A 22,663-nucleotide genomic window follows, 5' to 3' on the forward strand; every position below is an offset into this window, starting at 1 on the left:
GAACTCGGAACCCCTTTAACCAAAGCTGTTGACTCATATAGGCTTTGCCCACCCAGATTCAGCTTCATAGAATCCCAAACTAGGACTGTCAAACCCAAAACACAATCTAGTCTAAAGCCTTGTAACTCAATGACATAGCATGTTCTTTATTACGAGAATCCCACGTCCCCATTATTGTAACTATTGAATTATCATCAAAATAAATAAATAAATCCAAAGCAATCTACATTTGTGGAGCCTACCCCTCCTATCACTATGAAAGACTCCCATCAAAGAGTCCCTTTCTTCTTTATTACGAGAATCCCACCTCCCCATTATTATTGTACCTATTGAATTATCATCAAAATAAATAAATAAATCCAAAGCAATCTCCATTTGTGGAGCCTACCCCTCCTATCACTATAGACTCCCATCAAAGAATCCCTCTCTTTACCTTGCAGTATTTTGTAAGATCATCATCACTTTTTGACATTGGATGCCTCAGCTCACCTACCAAGCCTTTCAATCCTACCTCATCGTTGGTTATGCACACTGAGGAGCTGCTATCCAAAGGAGATTAGTTTCCAATAGAATACTCCAACAAGGGTGGCGCTATGCTTCTGTGCAGATTCACTAAATGGGTCAATAGAGAAGGCTTTCGGGAACCATAGATTTTTAAGTTTTTCTCTAATCAATCACTTGTAAAGCCGTCATTCAAGCTAATAGGCTTGTAACTTAACTGATTGGTATCTCTTAGTATTTCCAACAAAAACATTTAGAATTCAAATTTTCTCTCCTCCAACTATTGTAAAGGACAAAAAAATTCAAAGCCTAAACCAATCAGTAATTGAACCATGGAGCAAGAAATTTGAAGCATTAAACAATGACAAGCTTCAAACAACCAAATTCTTAACTCTGAATTGAGGGTGTGCTCGCCAATTTGGATTTTTCGAAACCCAAAATGTTTAATCCACCGTATTGGCCAATAAGTAATGCATGCTCCATTTGTTTTGAAGTTAAATATTTTCAAATGTTTGTTATGACAAGAAAATTTTTTCAAGCAAACTGCTACAACCAGTGGCTCAGCCATTGAAGCCATTGGTGCCAAACGTTCGATGATTGGATCGCTAGAATTGGCAGTTGGAACTGTGGCTCTGGCAACTGGATTGCTAGTGACCTCTACTGGAGTGGTGTTTCCGACCACTGGATTGCCAGCCCCAATGGCTGAAACGATGTCTCCAATTATTGAACCTCTGACACCGATTAGCAGAATAGTGTCTTTGGTGACCAAACTGCCAGTACAGGTTGTTGGAATGCTGAATCTAGTTGCCGGGGGGAGGGATTTTAGCCACTGGATTACCAACATTGGCTGCCCAGCCCACCAAACTCCAGTTATTGGACCTAAGGTACTAGTTGCTAGAATGGTGTCTCCGATGATTAGACCGCCAACATCGGTTGTCAAAGCAGTGGCTCTGGCCACCACACTGCCAACACCGATAGCCGAAGTGGTGGCTCCGAGCATTGGCTGCCTAGCCCACCAGACCGATGACCTAGCCACTAGATGGGGTGAGGGGATATTTTACAATTTTGATCACATTTTACATGCAAACAAACACCTAAAAATGGGAAAACATTTTCTGAAACATATGAAATAAAATGGAGCGGTAGATACACACGGAATTTGAAAACACTTTTTACAAGAGTTGAGTTGGCAAGCTTGTACTAGTTCTCATCCTGGCTCACCAATAATATCAATTTTTTTTATTTATCATTAACAATTTGTCACATTTGACAATTTTTATTATTATTATAGACTTTCTCTTTGATAATATGGCAATCCCTGAAAAACCAATATCGGCTGATATGAGGATTTCACTGATAATGCAAGGACAATATGGGAATCTTGATGTCTTTTTAGGGGCAGAATTATAATTTCGTTGTAGGTGCAAAAAGAAGCTAGGGGTAAAGTGGACGACACATCAAAATGCTAAGAGTACAGTAAGAAGTAAGAACATTAATATAAGGTTAAAATATTATTTACAAGTTCTTTCTTCATTACTAAATTTTAGAAAGTATGTTTTTCGTTTCTAAATTTTGTAGAGGGCTTTTTTTAATAGTTTAGGGATGAGAAAAAGTTATTTTTTTAAGTTTGAGGACGTAGAGTTAAACATTTCAATTATTTAGAGATGAGAAATGATTTATTTTAAAGTTTAGAAATGAAAATAATGTTTTAGCGCTAATATTATTTATTTTCTTGAAAGAACAATTTTTTTTTTTTGAACTCCTTGTCGAAGGATCCAACTAAAGAGGAATCAGGAGCGTAAAGCTCTCCTAGTCAGAATACGCCATTATTGTATACTTGTTCATGTGTATAATACATTCCAAGAGTGGAAAGTGGCCTTAGTATATGGTCAGATGAATGAACCACATGGAAAAAATCATTTGACCAAGGACAGGTTAATTGGAAAAAAATTAACTTTGCTGTTAACAGTGTGAAGTTGAAGTTAGTGCTTGAGGTTAATTGTCATCTTGTCCCAAAACAAATTGTATAATTTACTTTAGAAAGTCCAGTTTTACCAGCAAAATTAATCTTTCTTTAAAGGTAATGACGTTGTCAAAAAAAAAATGTAGCAATCATTTAGTGAGGAAAAAAAAAACTAAGGTATCAAAGATAACTCTAACCTGTTAAAGCTGGTGGCATCAAGAAAGCTATAAAGATCACAGGACTGTTTTACCTAATTTTTCCTTTGTATATTTTACTTTGAGAAGCATCTTTTCTTTTCTTTTCTTTTCTTTTTTTATTTCCCTCGAAAGTCTCCAACTGGAAGCTAGTATTATTCATGTTGAGGTTGAAATGTTTAGATCTTGTACTAGATATATAGTTTTTACAACCACAAACTGTGATTCTTTTTATGAAAGTTTTCTTGAAAAGCTATCATTTTCAAACTGATTTTCTAAAATGAGATTCGCTGGCATTTACCTGTCGCTGCAGAGACAGTACGACTTAAAAGTAATAATAATAATAATACTATCACGATGGCAACAAAACACAAACTAGGACACATGTTTTTTTAATGTACCCCAAAAATCCCAAAGTACGTTTTATCGTTGCGAAAAATACGAGATAGATTTCGGATTGCTTTGTTTGATTGTGGCTTGTTATTGCACTTTCATGTGAACACCTGTGATTCGCGTTATCATGTTTCAGGTCAAGTACAACATTGCAGATGTGAACGAATTCTTATATCATATACGTTCTCTTCTTCAAGATATTAATAGTCTTGTAATGTTCCTTAGACCTCACAACTCTGCTCTTTTAACCCTAAGATACCGAAATTAAAGATTGTTCTTTTTAATCTTTAGAGATGGAAGTATATGGACACGATCTAACTTTGAAATGGATGTGGTGCACATAAAGCGATACTATTGTTTCTTTTCTAGGCTAACTTGTTGCAGTTTTTCCTTGTATCACCATTGTTCTTTTGATTAAAAATAATGGAACTCAGGGCCCATGAATGTGAAAAATGATGAAGAGTGCTACCTAACTTCTTTCTTTCTTCCTTTCTTTTTTCTTCCCTTAAGTAAGAAAGGTACTAATTTGTCTTTTTCTTCTTCTTTTTTTTTCAAGTATGATGTTCAATAAAAAAAATTAAAAAAAAAAAAAAACAGCTTACAAAAGACAGGATCGATCCCATCTTCATCTTAATATCCAAGACAAAAATCTGTAAGAAAGAGACAGAGATCGTACCCTTAAAATAATTCAAAAGAGTCCATTTTGCAATGTTAAGGTCTATGAACCACAAATTCATGAACCAACAGAGTTGTGCAAAGGGCTGTGGAGTCTCAGAAAGAGAGAAATGATGCCAACTGATTTATTAGGGAAACCTTGGTGTATCTCTGAAAGACCAAATTGTTTTGGGAGGAATTGATCTTGTAAGCATTCGGTTTTTACAAAATATTTCATTTTATCATCTTAAAAGCTACTTTATATATTATACTATATCATTTTACAATACACTTAACATTCCAACTTTTATTTTACCATACAACACATTAAAATAATATATCTATACAATAAAATAATATAACTCAATACTCAAATAAAACCCAAAACCCAAAAAAAATATAATTTTAAAATTATACCATCTTGCTACAGTAGTTCAATTGTAAATTTTTTTACAATTAGCATGCTGTATAATGCTTCCCTTTTGTGGTGTGATGCTAGAATATACTAGCATTTTAGGAGTTTTACATGTGTGGATACTGATGCTCTGAAGATCTTCCACATTTTCTAAATTACCTCAATCATATGTTCTTAAATTCCTTATTAGTTATTTGTAAATGAGTAGGTTAGATTTTGACGTCTTCAATTGCTTAGATATATATATATATAAAATGCTACTAAAATATTTCTTTAAAAACTTATTCACGTGGCAAAAAAAAAAATATTTATGTAATAATTAATTGTTAGGATTGAGTTAAATGACCTAATTATTGTCTTGAAAATGCCCCTTTTTTAAAGATAAACATTATAAATCTTGTTGCTAAAATCAAAATACAAGTAAAAGAAAATACAACAATGGTATATGTTGGGAAAGAACAAAAATCTCAAGGAAAATTTACAGGCACCAAAATATCAAAACCACATCAAACATAGGAGAAGCATCAATACAAATTGAGAAACAAAAAATCAAAGCTTTCCAATAATCAACCTCAAAGCTAGCTTTGCTTGGGAAAAACTAGACCCAGAAGAGAAAGCCCACCTCGTTATGAAACATCGATGTTCGATGGTCTTGAGGAGGAACCCATCCAGTACTAGAACTCCAACCTTGAGATCCAAACATTTTGGTGCTAAGAAGCTTAAGATTTGAACTAGTTTAAGGCTGGACCGAAGGATCATAGATATGGACTGCCAACAACAAAAGAGACACTGCAAGGTTGGTTCAAGTCCCTTGCAGGAAATGGCAAAAACCGACACAAAGGCTGGAGAAAATCACAAGTAGAGAAAGCTCTTTGACTGGGCAAAGAGATGTTCACTTTGGAGTAGAGCTCACAATGAAGCAAAGGAGAGATTCTTTCTCTCTCTCTCTCTCTCTCTCTCGAGAGAGAGAGAGAGAGAATGTTGCTAGTAAAACTAAAGAATTAAAGAAAAATCCATTAATAATTAAAGAATTTTGCATCTTAAACAAATGAAATTCCAATTTATATGTTGCTACATTTTCCAAATAATAGTGTCATTTCTGGCGGTGCTTTGGTGTTAATAAAACTAAACTATCTGTGCCCTCCATTCTTTATTGGGGATCTTCATGTGAGGTTCTAATATACGTTTTGTATTGTTTGTTTTTTTTCATAAATTCAATAATTACAATGGAAAATTTAAACATTGGATGTCTCAATCAAAATTATCTGGAGATAACAATTAAACTACAAGGATCTTGGCAAGATTCTAATATATGTATTAAGGCATACTTTAATTCATTTTGAAGGTTTGACTCTTTTTTTTCTAGAAACAATAAAAGGGTGCTTGCATGTGTAATCAGTGTAATCATCACCCCATGGTACATTACTTCTTGGACTTTTTGGTAAAGTCCATGAGTACCACCAGTACACAACATGGCATGTCACTTTTTGATCTCATTACCACAATTTCAGTATATTAGAAAATATGGTCAGTATTAGTACTAAAACCCACGACCTCTTAGCACTTGATTTGAAGTGATGGGTCTATTTGAGGGCTTCTTGCCGCTGCACCACACTTGCTGGTGGTTGAGGGCTTTTTGAGGGCTTCTCTACCTACCAATTATTTTTATCATTACTACCTAATATTTATCTCAACATATGACTACTTAGTAGATAGTAGTATGTGACTACGCAAGAGATACATGATGTGAAACAAAGATTAAATGGACATAAAATCTAAAGATGTGATATGTATGTAAAATGAGTTTAACATTAAGGTATTTGTCACTATTGTTTAATTGACAAAACATAATATTTAAATTCGTTTCATTGAGGTCATCTAAGTTTTTTATTTTTTTATTTTTTTATTTTTTAAAATAAAACTATACACATAGTTAGGTTTTGAACTCATAATCTCCCGCACTATCTTATTCCTAAGAGGAGAAAAGCAACATTTGAATTAGAGTTCATTGTTTCACTTAATTCACCCAAATTATCTATCACAAGTGAGTCGACATGAAATAATCTCTATAACGTGGCGCTTTATATTAATTTGGACTTTGTTATTTTATATGCGTTATTGAAAAATTTCAATATGTTTTGCAAAGAGAAGAAATATCATTCAATATTATAAAATTATTGGTACAATGCGAATATTGTTAATGGGAAGGTGGAAGCCAACGAGTGAAGATATTTTTTCTTTGGAATGTAGGACCCCAAAAAAATCTTTTTGCTTAATAAAATCATAAAAATTCAATTATATCATCATCACTATCATTCACTCAAATTAAAAGCCATGCTTTTTAGGCAGGTATTCCTTTCTTCTTTCTTCTCTTTTATTTTAAAGAAAAAAGGATCTTCTTCACAAGCATGTGTCGCATTCAAGTAATTGATCAAATCCCAGGCCCGCTCCATAATTATTCGGTAAAGAAAATAATAGACAAATTATGTCCGAAAGATGTTAGGACCCCAAAAACTTTCACATTTAGGTGCTAGGTTGATATCAGTATCATAATGTATCGATCACCATTGCTCAATCACGACACCATGTTAAATGCTCGATTGATATCAGTATTCTATAATGTATCAATCAACATAAATTATATAAAAAAAAATTTGAAAATTATTACGTTTCAAACTATTCTTGTGCCAAAGTCAGAATCATCTTACCCAACACAATTTGTATTTTTGAGACCTTTGGTCATCTACAATACGTATAAGTATTTGCCTTCTAAGTTCTAACATGATAACATGATTGACCCGAAAAGGACATGACATAACCCGTTCTTTTTGTGCGAGTTTTTGTAGTCCTTGCATTGCTCCGTTATGCCACCGTATTTACTATTTAGGTGCTTGGTTGATATCACTATTATAATGTATCAATCACCATAAATTATATATATAAAAAAATGTGTGAAAATTATTACGTATCAAACTTATTCTTGTACCGAAGTTAGAATCATCTTCATCCAACATAATTTGTCACGGTATGTATTTTTTGAGACCTTTGGTCATCTACAGTAACTAAACAGATATTTTCTATTTCCTGACAAGATAATGTGACTGGTCCAAAAAGGGACACAACATAACTTGTCCTCCACCCTCGCATAATTATTGAACTCTTGAATCTCTCTCTTGTCACCCAACGTGTATACGGGTGTGCACTAAAAAAACATAAAGCCAAAAAAAACGCATCATGCAACTTTTAGATTTGGAGAGTAAGCCATTATTAGAGAGAATACCAGCCATTCCCATTATATGATAAAAATGGATGGCCAACCCCAACTTCAATAAAAATAATGCTAGTAAATGGAGATCTTTATTAGTCGAAAGAGTGTCGTTATGGCATATCGCTTAGTCGAATAAGAGATTTATACCAATAATAATTATTATGAAGTAAACGTCATGTATCTTTCAAACCAAAAAATGTGCAGCACGCATGAGCTGAGTTCTTCTGAGTTTCATTTGTCAATGTTGGGTCCCTTATTGGTTGCGGAGGTTATCATTTATCAAACTCTGTTCAGAACTTAGAAGGGTGGTGTAGGCCATAGAGTGAATCTGATATCAAACTCGATCTATGGCCTTGGCAAGAATGGGCAGCTTCGCTTTTCAGCTTAAGGTGTCCCAGGGGGGCAAATAAAACAGCTCACTCTTTAGCTTAGCGATCCTTTTTGAACCATGTTTTTGGGTCTTTTGATATTGGTTTTGGCCCTCCATGTTTTGAGCATGTCATTAGGGATGAGGCTTTTGTTTCCTCTTTGTAATTCTGTCTTTGTTTTGTGAATAAAATATCTTGTTCATAAAAAAAAAGGTTTGGCTGTAGCCTGTAGTATTGTCCAGAACTTATGGCCTCTCATGTCAATTGTGATCTACTATTCTTGTTGACAACATTATTGCTTTGTTTTCCAACCAATAAAATTGCCGTTTTAACTTTAATATTTCAATATTTTTATTATAAATAGATTTTAATACTTATAATTTTTATGTTGTTAATTTTAATTTATTACTTTTAAGTTTTAAAATGTTCAATTAATTATTTGAAAATTTGAACTACTATGAGTAATTTTAGTCTTTCAAATTCCAAATTTATAGTTAGTATTTCTAAATGAGACATTTAAGTTCGAAATTAAAATCCTCCAACCCCCAACTATTGTTTTATAAAAATAAAAAATTTAAATCCAAATTGATAGTTAATCACTTGAACTTTAGAATTGTTATAATTTTGGACTCTCAAATTTCAAAATTTTATCTAATGCTATTAACTTTTGAATTAACATTAGACTAAAAAAACTTAAAATTTAAACATTTGGTTGATGATATAGCTTTGATATTTAATCTTCTAGAAATTTTGCAAGTATAAAGGATATGCAAAGAATATGTATTCAATGGTGGATTTTTCAAAATTTACATCTAATTAAAAAAAAAAACATTGAGTAGAGTTGTCATTAATTACAAACTAGTTTGTAATCAATAGCTACAAACTAGTTTACAATCAAACATTGTCCTTTGTAAAAACTTAAGTACTAACACTTATAGCTCTTTTCTAGGAAAGTTAAGGAAATTCAGTTGTGGGTGAGAAATTATAAGATCCTCATGGTGGACAATTGGCGTGGTCCAACATTCCACTAAAAGACTCCCACTTATTTAAAATTGCTAAGTCAAAATTTTTTAAAAATAGAAACTGATTATTGACTCAGCAATTTCAAACAAGTGGTAGACTTTTAGTGAAATGGTAGACAAGTAACGTAATCCACCATGAGAAATGTATAATTTCTCGTTGTGGGGCAATTTACTTAGGGGCATCATAATGGTTTGTGGTTATTACTGGCAGCTCAAGGCCTAGTCCTTGCCCTTTTTAAAAGTTTTACCCTATATAAAAGGACTTATCTTAGGTATGTTGCCTTCACTACACTAAACTTGTTGTGATGGTGACGTATGGTTAAAAGTGGGTATGTGTCATTATCTTAACATGTCCAATGTACTAGAACTGTAGAGCATTAGACACAATTTTTGCCCTTTGTAAAAAGTCTCCTCCTCTTATAAAAGAGAAGTATTATATCCACAACATTATCACAATATTTTTACAACAAATCATAGGTAGTTAGTTGTTATTGGTTTTAATTTAAACATCCATTATTTGATGGTTAAAATTCACTAATCACATTTATTTTCACATCATTTTATATACTTTATGTTGTAAAATTTATACCACCTTTAGCATTTTTAAAATTATTATTATTTTGCATATAAATTTGTTAAATTTTATTATTTTAGTAGTTAACGGAACTCGGAACTTGACAGAAGGTGAAATCGGCAACATTGAGAGTTTAGGAGTTAATTGCAAATTTGAAATTCAAATGACCAAAATGACATTAATTTTGAAGTTAGAGGGAATAAAATGTATTATATATATATACACACAAGATATATATATAAGAGGATTCTCCTCTTTCAACTGGATTTTTTTTTTTCTTTTGTGGTTTCAAAATACCTTTATTAATGTTTGGTAACTTCATTTAGAAATATGGCCATAAATGTCAAATAACAAATTTTATTTTGAATTAAAAAAGGAAACTCTAAAATTTAGGGTTTTTTTTCCCTTTACATTCAAAAAAGAAATTACAGTTACTACTTATCTCTAAAGTTTATCTTTTTTATTTGTTTGAAAAATAAATATATATATATTTCTAAATTATAATAGATGCAAATTGTTAACCTATTTTGTGAGCGTGTGCTTAGAGGCTAGTACTATCTATAAGAGCATTTTTTTTTTCTTTAGACAAGATTTTTATGTGATTCAGAAATATCTCTAAACCTTTCGTTTAGCAAGAAAATACTTGAGGACAACCCGGTAAAAATATATCTCCAACTCTACTTAAAATGCATACAAAATAGGATACTCTCCTACTAATCCATGTCTTCAAAACAAACTTATCAATTTTTTTTTTTTTTAAAAGGAAAAGTATGACACTAGGCAAAAAAAAAAAAAACCCTCATTGTACATGCAAAGCATGTGTGATGAGCCTAGTCTACGTGGAAAGTTTACATTTTATACTTAATAATATTCTTACAAGACTTTTTAAAGAGTTAACAAAATATAAGAATGACTATATTATATATATATATATATATATATTTATTGTGGGGTCATGGATTTTGGGATTTGGCCGAGAGCGTGTGGTTTTGGCCAAGAGCATGTGGTTTTGACCGAAAAGCATGTGGTTTTGGCCTAGAAGCATGGGTGGTCCGAGTCCGAGGAGTACTATCTCCTCGGATAAAGCCAAACGCAAATTTGGTATAGATCCTAATGATCAAGGATGACCTTCCAGGAAGTTCTAATGATAGCAACGAGCATCATGAACGTACAAGAGGGATAAAGACTCAAAAATATCTAAGGGAAAACTACTACCACCGCATTAATGAGGAAGTGACCTCTGAACGGTATTATGGTAGCCTTACAGCCACCCCAAAAGACTTTTAGAGGGGCTGATGGGACAACCATCAACTGTCCACATGTGGTCCACGTGTAGGGTAAGGATGAAGGGAGAGGTGTAATATAAATAAAGGTAGAAATTCCAGAGAAAGGGGGATGAAAAAAGGAGAAGAGAAAGCACTATAGCAATCTCAACAACTCCTGTAACCATTGTCATCCAATATATGCTAGAACAGAGCTCCTTGAACTGTGCCGAGAACCAACTTTCTCGCACAAACCGAGTTCAATTCTTGTTGGCTCATCATCTAAAACCATATTAACTGTTATCCAAGCACTAAAGCCTAGCTCTTTGACCCACTCTCTACAAATTTATTGTACTGGGTTCACTGGGCCAAGATCTCTTACATTTTTGGGCTTGGTCTGAAAATTGTGTCCCTACAATTGGCGCCGTCTGTGGGAAGAGCTTGTGTGATAGTGAGTGCAACGGTTAAAGATGATACAATTAGGCCCCCATCAGTAAGAGTCCCTGGGGAAAGCCATTATAGTGGCCAGTTTGCTATGTGAGCAAGTCACTACATGAGGCACACAGTTGTTGTCCTAACTTAGCTTCCGCTCAGGTCTATACTACAAAGTGCGGATTATACGGGGAGGATTGCTGAATGGGGCATAGTTCTGGGGGCTTTTGACATCAAGTACATGTCTTGTACCTCTGTCAGGGGCCAGGTCCTCGCGAATTTGGTGGCCGAGTTCGCTAAACCTCCATTAGAGGAAGTGGCAGCAACATATGAGCAATTTAAAGGGGCTTTGTGGCTGGGCTAGTTCTTGAAGGTATATATTGATATCTTCTAATCTTTTGAAGTGGTTAAACAGAACCTTAGCTATGCCGGGTCCTCGGACCTCCTGCTTTGGAGAAATTAACACACACTGGCATCTTTTGAAGTGGTTAAACAGAACCTTAGCTATGCCGAGTCCTCGGACATCTTGCTTTGAGGAAATTAACACACACTGAAATCTATTGAAGTGGTTAAACAGAACCTTAGCTATGCCGGGTCCTCGGACCTCCTGCTTTGGGGAAATTAACACACACTGGTATCTTTTGAAGTGGTTAAATAGAACCTTAGCTATGCCAGGTCCTCAGACCTCCTGCTTTGGGGAAATTAACACATAAGGGCATCTCTCTTCAAAGTGTTTAAATTATAACTCAGTCATACATCGGTCCTCGGACCAGATGATGTGAGAAAGTTAACACTTCATGCTATCTCTCTTCAAAGTGTTTAAACTATAACTCAGTCATGCCTCGGTCCTCGGACCAGATAATGTGAGAAAGTTAACACTTCATGCCATCTCTCTTCAAAGTGTTTAAACTATAACTCAGTCATGCCTCGGTCCTCGGACCAGATGATGTGAGAAAGCTGACACTTCATGCCATCTCTCTTCAAAGTGTTTAAACTATAACTCAGTCATGCCTCGGTCCTCGGATCAGATGATGTGAGAAAGTTAACACTTCATGACATCTCTCTTCAAAGTGTTTAAACTATAACTCAGTCATGCCTCGGTCCTTGGACCACATACTTTGGGGAATTATCATTCCACAACATCTATTTGTTTCTCACTAAGTGTCTAGACAGGCCCAAAATTATAACCAAATCCTCAGATTGGTAGCTCTGAAAGGAGTAATTCACAGTATAAATATGGGGCGCTTGAAACGACACTCCCACAAGTGTAAATCAAAAGATCAAAGCAGAATCAACTCTTAAGAATTCAAAACCCCACTTTTCCCCTCGGATGCGAGGAGAAAACCGAAGTTTTGAGGGGCTATTGTGGGGTCATGGATTTTGGGATTTGGCCGAGAGCGTGTGGTTTTGGCCAAGAGCATGTGGTTTTGGCCAAGAAGCATGAATGGTTCGAGTCCGAGGAGTACTATCTCCTCGGATAAAGCCAAACGCAAATCTGGTATAGATCCTAATGATTAAGGATGACCTTTCAGGAAGTTCTAATAATAGCAACGAGCATCATGAACGTACAAGAGGGATAAGGACTCAAAAATATCTAAGGGAAAACTGCTACCACCGCATTAATGAGGAAGTGACCTCTGAACAGTATTATGGCAGCCTTATAGCCACCCCAGAAGACTTTTAGAAGAAACTGATGGGACAACCATCAACTGTCCACATGTGGTCCACGTGTAGGGTAAGGATGAAAGGAGAGATGTAATATAAATAAGGGTAGAGATCCCAGAGAAATGGGGATGAAAAAAGGAGAAGAGAAAGCACTGTAACAATCTCAACAACTCCTGTAACCATTGTCATCCAATATATGCTAGAACAGAGCTCCTCGGACTGTGCCGAGAACCAACTTTCTCGCACAAACCGGATTCAAGCACTAAAACCTAGCTCTTTGACCCACTCTCTACAAATTTATTGTACTGGGTTCACTGGGCCAAGATCCCTTACATTTTTGGGCTTGGTCTGAAAATTGTGTCCCTACATATATATATATATATATATATATATATATATATATATATATATATATATATATATATATGAATTATACTTTAAATCTTTTTGTATATTTTTATATGTATCCATGTATATGCATGGGTTACAAGCTAATTTTGAAACTAGTAATACCTTTTTTATTAGCTTTCGTATAAATTTGTTCAAATTATTAAACCTTTTTGAGTCCAAAGACAAAGGTAAGACAATGACTTACATTTGTTCTTCTCTAGGAAAGCTAATAAAATTTGGTTGTGGGTCCAATTAGGTAGTGTAATGGTACGTCGTTACCGTTGCCGGTGGTGGTTGAACGCCTAGGTAACTTAAGCCTAGTGGTAGCTCCAGGAATATTTTTTAGGGTGGTTATTAAGAAATTTAAATTATACAAAATTTAATTAAAAGAGAACTTTATATATTGACCCAAAAAAAACACACACACTTGCACAAATGCATAAAATCTTACAATTTCCTTTTACAAAGCTTCTTATTTTGAAATTTTTGCATGATAGTCTCATTACCAATGTTGCAAGTTACATCTCTATCAAAATATTACTTAGATAAAAAATTTCTTGGGATTTTTCTTTTTCTTTGTAAGGAGCTAATATATTGTTAAGGGAACTAAAGTTTAAGAACAAAATTTGGCTACAAACTTAATCATACCCTAAGGCTACAACTCTCATTAAATGAATTAACATGGTCAATTTTGAAAATCTAATTTTTGAATTGCATGTTCTTTAATCTTTATGTTCTTAAAATGCATGTCAAATTTCATATTAATCGTATGTTATTTACTTTTTATCCATAAATTTATTTTTTATGTACAATTTTAGACTACAAAAACTCAAAATTTAAAGATTTGATTGATAACATAGCTATTAATCTTTCATCTTCTTGAAATTTTGTAAATATAGAGGATATAAGAAGAAAATGTATCTATTTGTGGATGTGTCAAAATTCACGTACAATAAAAAAAATAGTGAGTAAAGTTATAGCCATAGTTTACAACCAAGTTTGTTACCAAATTTTGTCCAAAATTTAACTATGTTGGGCCTAAAAAAATTTAAAGTAGTCACAAATTTTTAAGGATTAAAAAATCATAAATTTTAAAATTTACATATATAAAAAAAAAAATTCATGTCAAGGTGGTCCCATGACCACCCTGAACTAAACATAGAACCGCTAATGCTTAAGCCCATGCCTAATATCCATTTTTAAATGGTTTTATCCCTTTCATAAAAATACTTGATCGAGTGCATCAAGTGCATTGGATCTCTTGTGATGACAACAAATAGTCAAAGTGGACACATAATATTAACTCAATAGATTCAGTGCATTAGAGCATTTGACCAAACTAACATTGACAACTTTTTTCTAGGAGAGTGAGTTGGTTGTGGGGGTTGGCTTAGTTAGGCACCATAATGGGCTATGGTTACTAGTGGTGGCTCAAGACCTAGGCATGGGACTAGGGCTATAAATGAATCATGTAGATCTTGAAAAACTCGGGCTCGACTCGATTAAAAAACTATTTCATGTTTGTTTGTTTATAAATAAGTCAAGCTTGAGTCATAGTTTTAAGCCATTTAATAAACAAGCCAAGCCCAAGCAAAAAAGATTTGTTCACGAACAAGTTCGTGAGTTATAAGGCTTGATACAAAACAATGCAAGTATAGAATCATTTATAAGTTTATATATAGTAGCTAAATATACTCATTACATATATCTTAATAATGACATGACCAACATGGGACCACTACCCATTACTTTAATTTTTTCCTTCTCTCTAGACTCACCAAGAACCACTTTATACTTTACTTACATTTAAAAATAAATTAATTAATTAAGTGTTCCATATATGATCCTTCCACATCAATCATTTAATGTAAAGTCATAAAACATGTTATTATTTTCCCACTCATAATAGTTACAATCAAGTATTTTTCTAATTCTTCACTATCTAACGCGAATGTAAAAATTGTATTTTGAAAATTGTTGAAGAATGATGAATAAATGAATTTAATTATGTAAATTTTTAATTTGAATAATGGCTAATCGTAAGTAGGATTAGACGCATGATAAAATGATTATTCTATTTTCTTTTCTTTTTTTCTTAATTTTATATATTTAAGCATTTGATAATGTAATTTTCTTAGATTTTGAGCTTAAAAGCTTGACCTGAGCTCAAGTTTGAGCTTGATATTTAGCTTAAGCTTGGCTTAACTAATTAATCAAGCCAAGCCAAGCTCAAACTTTTTGGCTTTCCTACGAGCTCAAACTTAAACATTATTTTTAGGCTTGTCACGAGCTCAAGCTAAGCTTGAGCTTTTGATTTTTCCTGACAAGCCATGCTTGAACATGTATTACTCAAAAAAGTTTTGCTCGTTTACAGCCCTACATGGGCCCCCTTTTAAATAGTTCTACTTCTACCCCTTTATAAATGGACTTGTTGCGATGACGATACATGGTTAAAAAGTGGACACATGTCATCGACTCAACCGGCCTAGTATATTGGAGCATTGGACCCAATTTTTGCCCTTTATAAAAAGCCTATTCCTTTATAAAAAATGCCCAAAATTGTATAGCGATGCTATGATATATTACACATTTTACTACATAAAGTTTAAAAATTAATGTCACAAATAAATTAAATAAATAAAATTGAAAATTCATTTATTTGGTTGTTAAAGCCTACTGATCACATTCATTGTCACATCATTTCATTTGTTTTAAGTAATAAAATTTATACTACCTTTAGCATTTCCAAATTGTATTTTCTGTTAAAAAAATTGTATTATAATAAGTGGTTAAAAAAAAAAGAAAATTGGTAAATTATAAAGTTAGTCCCTATCCTTTGCACCATATCTCAATTTGGCTCATTACCTTTCAATTGTGTCAATTTGATTCTTAACCTTTCAGTGCAATGTCAATTTGGTCCCTGTTGTTAAGTGTTCGCTGGAAATTGCTAATGTATCTAACGGTAGGCGGACAACTGGAATCCCTAAATCTGCTCCTAAGATTTTGAGAGCAGCCAGCACTTGGTTGAGAAAGAAAGGGTGAGGCTATGAGGTTTCAGAGGCAAGGAGTAGTGGCAAGGTCCAGCGGCGAGGTCCAGCTCCTTTCCGATCAGTTTTCACTCTCTGTCTCACGATCTCTCTCTCTTGCTATCCCACTCTATGTCTCAACTGAACTGAAATGGGTCAGGGGCTTTAATTTCATGGGTTTTGCTTATTTTGGATGTTGGTATTTGTTCTGGGGAACATTTGTTCATGTGCTTGTTTTTAGTTTTGCTTTTTCAATAAATGGAACTGACAGAAAGAAAACAGAAAATGCATTTGCAGTGGAAAGTAACAAGGCTCTCAAAGATCCAGTTTTTTATTTTTATTTTTTGCTGAATCAGTCTTTTATATTTATTCTACTCCTACCAACTTTCTTCATCCTAGGACCTTGAATAAGCACCAAATCTCCCAAAACAACCTGTCAATACAAAATCAAACTTTAGTTTAATTTTGTTAAAATAGCAAAAATACATCATTAGAAAACCCACAAAAATAATTTTGTATAAATTAACACACCAAAATAAGCAAAACCCATGAAATTAAAACCATGATTTATTCGGAAATCTGGATTATGATCCCAAACAAAAAATCACGTGCAAGAACTGAATCAACCCCTCACATTTTAAAAAAAAAATGTAATAGTTTTTTCAGTCAAATCAAAATGATGTGGCATTCCAGGTGTCCGCATACATGGCATGAAAATAATAGTTTAACTAGTCTGTTGACACATCAGCAATTTCCATCCAGCACTTAATAGTATGAATCAAATTGACATTACACTAAAAGGTTAAGGATTAAATTAATACAATTGAAATATTATAGACCAAATTAAGATATGGTACAAAGGATAGAGACTAACTTTGTAATTTACCCCTAAAAAATTAAGCAGCATTCTTCTCACCTCCAAAAATGTCTCCATAATATTAGATCAATAGAAACTTAACCCATTATCAAATAAAAGAAACTTAACCTAATTGAAAACCATAAACTATTTATGGGAAAAATGTTTTGAGGTTTTAATTTTTTTAAACCAATATCTTACATGATAAATTGTCAACATTAGCCAGCTAATCTACCACATAGCTACACACCAAACAATATATGTTTCTTTTCTAATACCAAAATCAAAATTTATAACGATTCATTGCTTTATCCAAGATAAGGTAAACCTCATTTCTAAAAGAATAGCAAAATTTTCATTTCTTTTTTGTTATTTTTGTTTGAACCATCATATTTGATTATTTATATGAAATTAAATTGTGTTTGGTTAGTATTAATTTACCAAATTAGCCTTAGTTTCATTTATATTAAATAAATTTTTTTAATTGATATTTAAATATATAAAATATCCTACTTAAACTTATTGTCTTAGTCTCCCAAATATATTGAGCCGGCTATGGTGGTTACCTGGCTTTTGGAGATTTATTATGAGAAGAATAAGTGTTTTAACAAAACATTGAGCCGTTAGGGATGGTTTTTTACTTGTTAAAACACTCGAATTGATCACACCCGTAGAACTTGATGGATGACAAACTGGTTTTACATTTTCTAAACATACTATCACTGCAACCTTTTTCTGTTAGTATCATTAGATACTGCAGATCCCCTCTCCATGAGCTTAATTATGATTTAGAGTTCTTTTTTTCTTTTTCTTTTTTTGAATAAAAAAGAGGGTTTCTAGTGTGGATTCATCGACTCTACGCCACGTGGCGATAAGAGTAATATCACGCGTACCATTATGGTTTTAATGAGGCTATCATTGTAGGCACAACACACACGTTGAAGCCTTGCTGATCGAACCATGGGCGGCTCCACTTGGAGCCCAGGGGTTCAAATGAACCCCCTGAACTAGCCCCAAAAAAAAATATATATATATATATATATATAATAGTTTTTTTTTAATATTTTTTTTGTTTGTTTTGACTTTTGACCCCTAAAATAAAAATATGAACACTCTGATCCTAGATATTTTTTTAAGCTCGGCTTAAATAAGCTTGAATATGATCTTCTTAACAATATCTTGGCATTTTTAAGCATAAAACAAAGGCCCAATAACAAACCAATTTGATCTAAAATATGAAAGAAAAAAGTTAATAAGCCCAACAACAAAAATAGAAATTTATTAATCTTAAACCTTAGAAAAAACCCATTTAGATCTTAATAAATTTGAAATAAATAAATCAATTGGATATTAATGGATGAATGATTGTTTGGTTGTATACATTAAAATAGATCTAGCTCATAAGGTTGATAATGAGGAAATCATGTAGCAATTTCAAAAAATGAAAAATCATATAAAGCAATTGTAAAATTTTATATATTTTACTTCTTTTTTTTTTTTTATGATATCGATATGTTCAAGTTCTCTTTTGTTTTATATTTTCTATAGTTTATGTTTCTTATTAACCTCTCTAAAAAATAATCATGGAGCTACCACTAGATCGAACCACTCAATTTCTACCAAATATTATGTGAAGTGATACAAGAATTCTTACCAACCAGCCACACCTCGCATGGTGGTTCTCATTTAGAGTTCTCTCTTTCCTAACGTTGAGGAAATCAAACAGTTGAGTTCTTAACAAAGCTTGGATGCACGCGAAGCATGTCTTTTGTTGCACATAACACATCTTTGTTGCAGATTCGGGTTTGTCTTGAACATGTTGGAATGGGGGTGGGTGGGTGGGGGGTGGGGACACTTTGTTTCTATTAGTTCTTCAAAAAATCCTAACAAATTCCTTGTGTGCATGCACCTCCTAATACCTTGTATTTTATTTTTTATTTTGGATAAATTGTAAAGTATACCTCTAATATATGTCTTTGGTGCTGTAACTTGCAAGCAAATAAAACTACAATTAACCAAGTTAATTGTTTATGTTTGTTCTTCAAATCCCGACCAATTATGTGCACCACCTAGTACCTTTTGTATTAGTTTTTTTTTTTATTTTTTATTAAGTACACCTTTGCTAATTTATGCGTTTGGTATAGCAACTTGCAGGCAAAAACTGCAACTAAGTAAGTTGACAAAATGGCCAGTTAGGCAACCCAAAAAAAAAAAACATATTTATTACTTGTATTAGCTATTCGACAAACTCCACCTAATATAACTTAATAGATACTATATAATTAACTGATAACATATTTAAAAATATCAGATAACAAAACGCAGTACTGTACATATTTTATTCCGAGCTTAATAAAGCTTTCAGAGTCGGGACATGGCCATAATCTGCTCACCATTATTATATTGAGGTTGAGGAGCAAGTTGGGCTGTATTGACTTGGGTGGACTTGTGGTTTGAAAGATTCTCGGCGACAATCACAAAGTCATTTGCTTTAGCCCTCAGTTCATTCTTCAAAATCTTTCCTGTTGCATTCTTTGGTAGCTCCGGCAAGAATTCCACCTTCTTTGGAATCATGAAACGGGGAAGATTTTTCCTGCAATAGGATATGATCTCTGCCTCAGTCACATCCTGTGTTTTGCCACTGGAGTTCTTTCTGATTGAGATAAAAGCACAGGGACTCTCTCCCCAACGAGGGTGTGGCATTGCTACCACTGCTGCTTCAAGAACTCTTGGGTGTTTATACAGCACTGACTCCAATTCTACACTGCTGATATTTTCACCTCCAGAAATGATGACATCTTTAGACCTGTCCTTGATTTCTAAGTACCCGTCTGGATGTACAACACCAACATCACCTGTTAAGAACCAACCATCCTTGAAGGCTTTGGATGTAGCCTTTTGGTCCTTGAAATACCCCTTCATGATGCTACTCCCACGCAGGACTATCTCCCCCATGGTTTTTCCATCATATGGCACACTTGCCATCGTTTTCAAATCCTTCACATCAACATCTGCTAGAGTTAGTATGCTGATACCTTGACGTGCCTTAAGCTTTGCCTGTTTATCTTTTGGCAGTTGATTCCACTTGGTTTGCCATTCACACACCAGGGCAGGTCCTGTTGCCTCGGTGAGGCCATAAGCGTGTGTGACATGGAACCCAAGTGGTTCGATTTTTTCGAGCAGTGCAGCAGGTGGAGGTGCTCCACCGGTGAGTATTTGAACCGGAGTGGTGATATCTCTGCGCTCATTGGGTCCAGCTTGTAAAATGATGTTGAAAACGATGGGTGCACAACACATGTGTGTGACTTTGTGAATAGAAATGTTGCTGTAGATGTCATGTGCTGTGGGGTTGCGCAAACACACGTTGGTTCCTCCGCGTGCTGCTATGCCCCACGTGAAAGTCCACCCATTGCAATGGAACATAGGAAGTGTCCACAAATACACAGGCTCACTTCCCATCTCCCATCCAAGGACTAGGCTTAGAGTGCTAAGATAAGCACCCCTATGGCTGTACACAACACCTTTAGGCTCAGATGTTGTTCCTGATGTGTAATTCAAAGCAATTGGATCCCACTCATCTAGCTCCTGCTCACTAGGAAGATAATTGTTGCTAAGATTGTCCTTTTTGACAAGTTCCTCGTACTCCAATTCGCCTAGCCGAACACCCGTTGGTGTGTCAACATCATCGATGACAATCACCAAAGGGATATTGGACGACTCCGCCACGAGTAAGAGGAGAGCTTCTCTTGCTACCGACACAAATTGGCAATCCACAAAGAAGACCTTCGCTTCAGAGTGCCGGAGAATAGCAGCTATGTTTTTGGAATCGAGCCGGGTATTAATAGTGTTAAGCACAGCACCGGCCATAGGCACTGCAAAATGCATCTCATACAGGGCTGGAATGTTAGGAGCCAACACAGATACCTGTTGAAAGAAAATAGGCAGACAAGTTAAAAGTTAGTTTCTTTCATCATATATATAACATAACTTTTCTAGAATTTAAAATTTTAAAAAAATATATATATATTTGAATCATAAGTGGGAAAGAAATAGCATAACATACAACATCATTCTTGTCAATGTTAAGAGTAAGAAGAGAAGAAGCAAGAGCACAGCAACGTTGGTATGTCTCCCTCCATGTGAAGCGGGTACCCTCGTATATAACAGAGGTACGATTGGCATAAACCTTAGAGGCTCTATTTAAGAAAGTTACAGGGGAAAGAGGGGCATAGTTGGCACCGCATTTCTCTAACTTGTCCATTGAATTCTATTGAGAGACCCTTCAAGGAAACTCTAGGAAGAGATTTAGAGAGAGAGAGAGACTGAAGTAGGAGTGGAGGGTTGTTATGAGGGACGTAAATAACACAGAAAGGCCTCAAGTTATATAGTGTGAAGAGTAGTGTGTTAGGCCTAAGATAGTGCCAAATGGAGGATCAGTGGAAAGATACTTGGAGCTTGTATGGAAATTAATAAGGAAATTACCTTGTGAGTTATAAGGTGTAAGATTAGTTGAGTTTGAACATAAAAAAAGACTGTTGGACCCTTTCTTATAATGAAGATATTGTTGACCTTCTTTTGGGTCCCTTTAAAATTATTGCCCCGTTCACGTTTTGTTGGGTTACGATGCGAGACTTCTCCCACTTCAAATTACCATTACAATTTAATGGAAAAATGCTAGCGTCACAATAATTTATACAATTTTTGTCGCAACTTGTTTAAGAAAAATTGATGCATTCACAACTCTGGTATTTATAATTGGGTTGTGCTGACGGGCACCGTAAGGTGCCCTTTAATAACATATTTTGGGTAATTTTTTGTGTTACTTTTTTAACTTTTTGATAATTTTTCAGTTTTTGACAATTTATTTTTATCTCTTTTAGCAATTTTTTTGACAACTTTTTTTTCTCTTTTTAATTGAAATACAAAAAATGAAACTTTAACTAGCACCGTTTATTTTTATCTCTTTTAGTAATTTTTTTGACAACTTTTTTTTCTTTTTTTTAATTGAAATACAGAAAAGGAAAAGTTAACCAGCACCGTGCGGTGCTGGTTAACATTTCCCTTTATAATTTGTCATGTGAGTAAGTTGCAGCAATAGTTAGAGAGGGATAATCAATCAATGAAGGAACATGAAACCTTTCTGTTTTAATAGAGGCACAAGAAACGGTTGGGGGGTGAAGTGGTTGGATTTTGCGAGCTGTTTCACTTCCAACCACTGCCAGATTTGATTCCAAGAGCTGAACGAGAATGAATACCACACAAAAGAGTCAAGGCCAGCTCCCCTAATGGAATGTTTGGCTTAGCATTTTGTTCCATTTTACTGTTGCTCCCTTTTTTGTATTTGTGCTCGCTGCTCACATACTCTTGAAAATGGATACTTCATATTCGCTTTTATATTTGTGGTTGATATCAATTGAAAGACCCTGCACTGAGTCACACCTCGCAATATTTTTGCAACGACTAGTGACACCATAAATTTAACAATTTTTTTAATAAAAAGAAAAACAGTTAGGCAGAGTATGGTTGTTATATAATATGAGTGAAGCGATTGAATTTTATATAAGAATGATATTAGATTGATAATAATCTACCAATTCAACTCATTATTAGAAGAAGAAAATAAAATTGTAAAAAATGTTATGGACAGAGGATTGTTGTTTTCGCAAGCTAGTGAACAGTG

The 22,663-nt window shown here is 34.2% G+C and overlaps 2 protein-coding genes across 6 annotated transcripts in view; one reads left to right on the forward strand and one right to left on the reverse strand.

Moving 5' to 3' along the window:
* Positions 1 to 16,123, forward strand: part of LOC142610699 (ras-related protein Rab5) — a 42,399-nt gene extending 26,276 nt beyond the window's left edge. For 2 of the 5 annotated variants that reach the window (XM_075782637.1, XM_075782621.1), the window contains one exon: positions 3,188 to 3,504. In XM_075782637.1, coding sequence (XP_075638752.1) covers positions 3,188 to 3,255 — 68 coding nt within the window. In that variant the 3' untranslated portion in view covers positions 3,256 to 3,504. Of the gene's footprint in view, positions 1 to 2,273; positions 3,114 to 3,187; positions 3,505 to 16,067 lie in introns of those variants that run through there. The other 3 variants (XM_075782644.1, XM_075782653.1, XM_075782629.1) reach the window with 3 other exon arrangements.
* Positions 16,124 to 19,187: 3,064 nt separating this feature from the next.
* Positions 19,188 to 21,343, reverse strand: LOC142608917 (trans-cinnamate:CoA ligase, peroxisomal-like). The gene is made up of 2 exons (XM_075780574.1): positions 21,047 to 21,343; positions 19,188 to 20,907 (listed from the first exon to the last, which is right to left on the reverse strand). Exons 1-2 carry the CDS (start codon positions 21,242 to 21,244, stop codon positions 19,345 to 19,347), a joined length of 1,761 nt encoding a protein of 586 aa, XP_075636689.1. The 5' UTR covers positions 21,245 to 21,343; the 3' UTR covers positions 19,188 to 19,344.
* Positions 21,344 to 22,663: the final 1,320 nt, after the last annotated feature.

This window comes from Castanea sativa, chromosome 1 (genome assembly GCF_040712315.1).
Source record: "Castanea sativa cultivar Marrone di Chiusa Pesio chromosome 1, ASM4071231v1".
NCBI classification, from domain to species: Eukaryota; Viridiplantae; Streptophyta; class Magnoliopsida; order Fagales; family Fagaceae; genus Castanea; species Castanea sativa.

Bases quoted from the DNA above. Each gene is read 5' to 3' on its own strand.
- LOC142608917 (XM_075780574.1), bottom strand. From the start codon at position 21,244: ATGGACAAGTTAGAGAAATGCGGTGCCAACTATGCCCCTCTTTCCCCT. The intron at 20,908-21,046 runs GTATGTTATGCT...TTCTTTCAACAG, and splicing joins ACATTGACAAGAATGATGTT to GTATCTGTGTTGGCTCCTAA.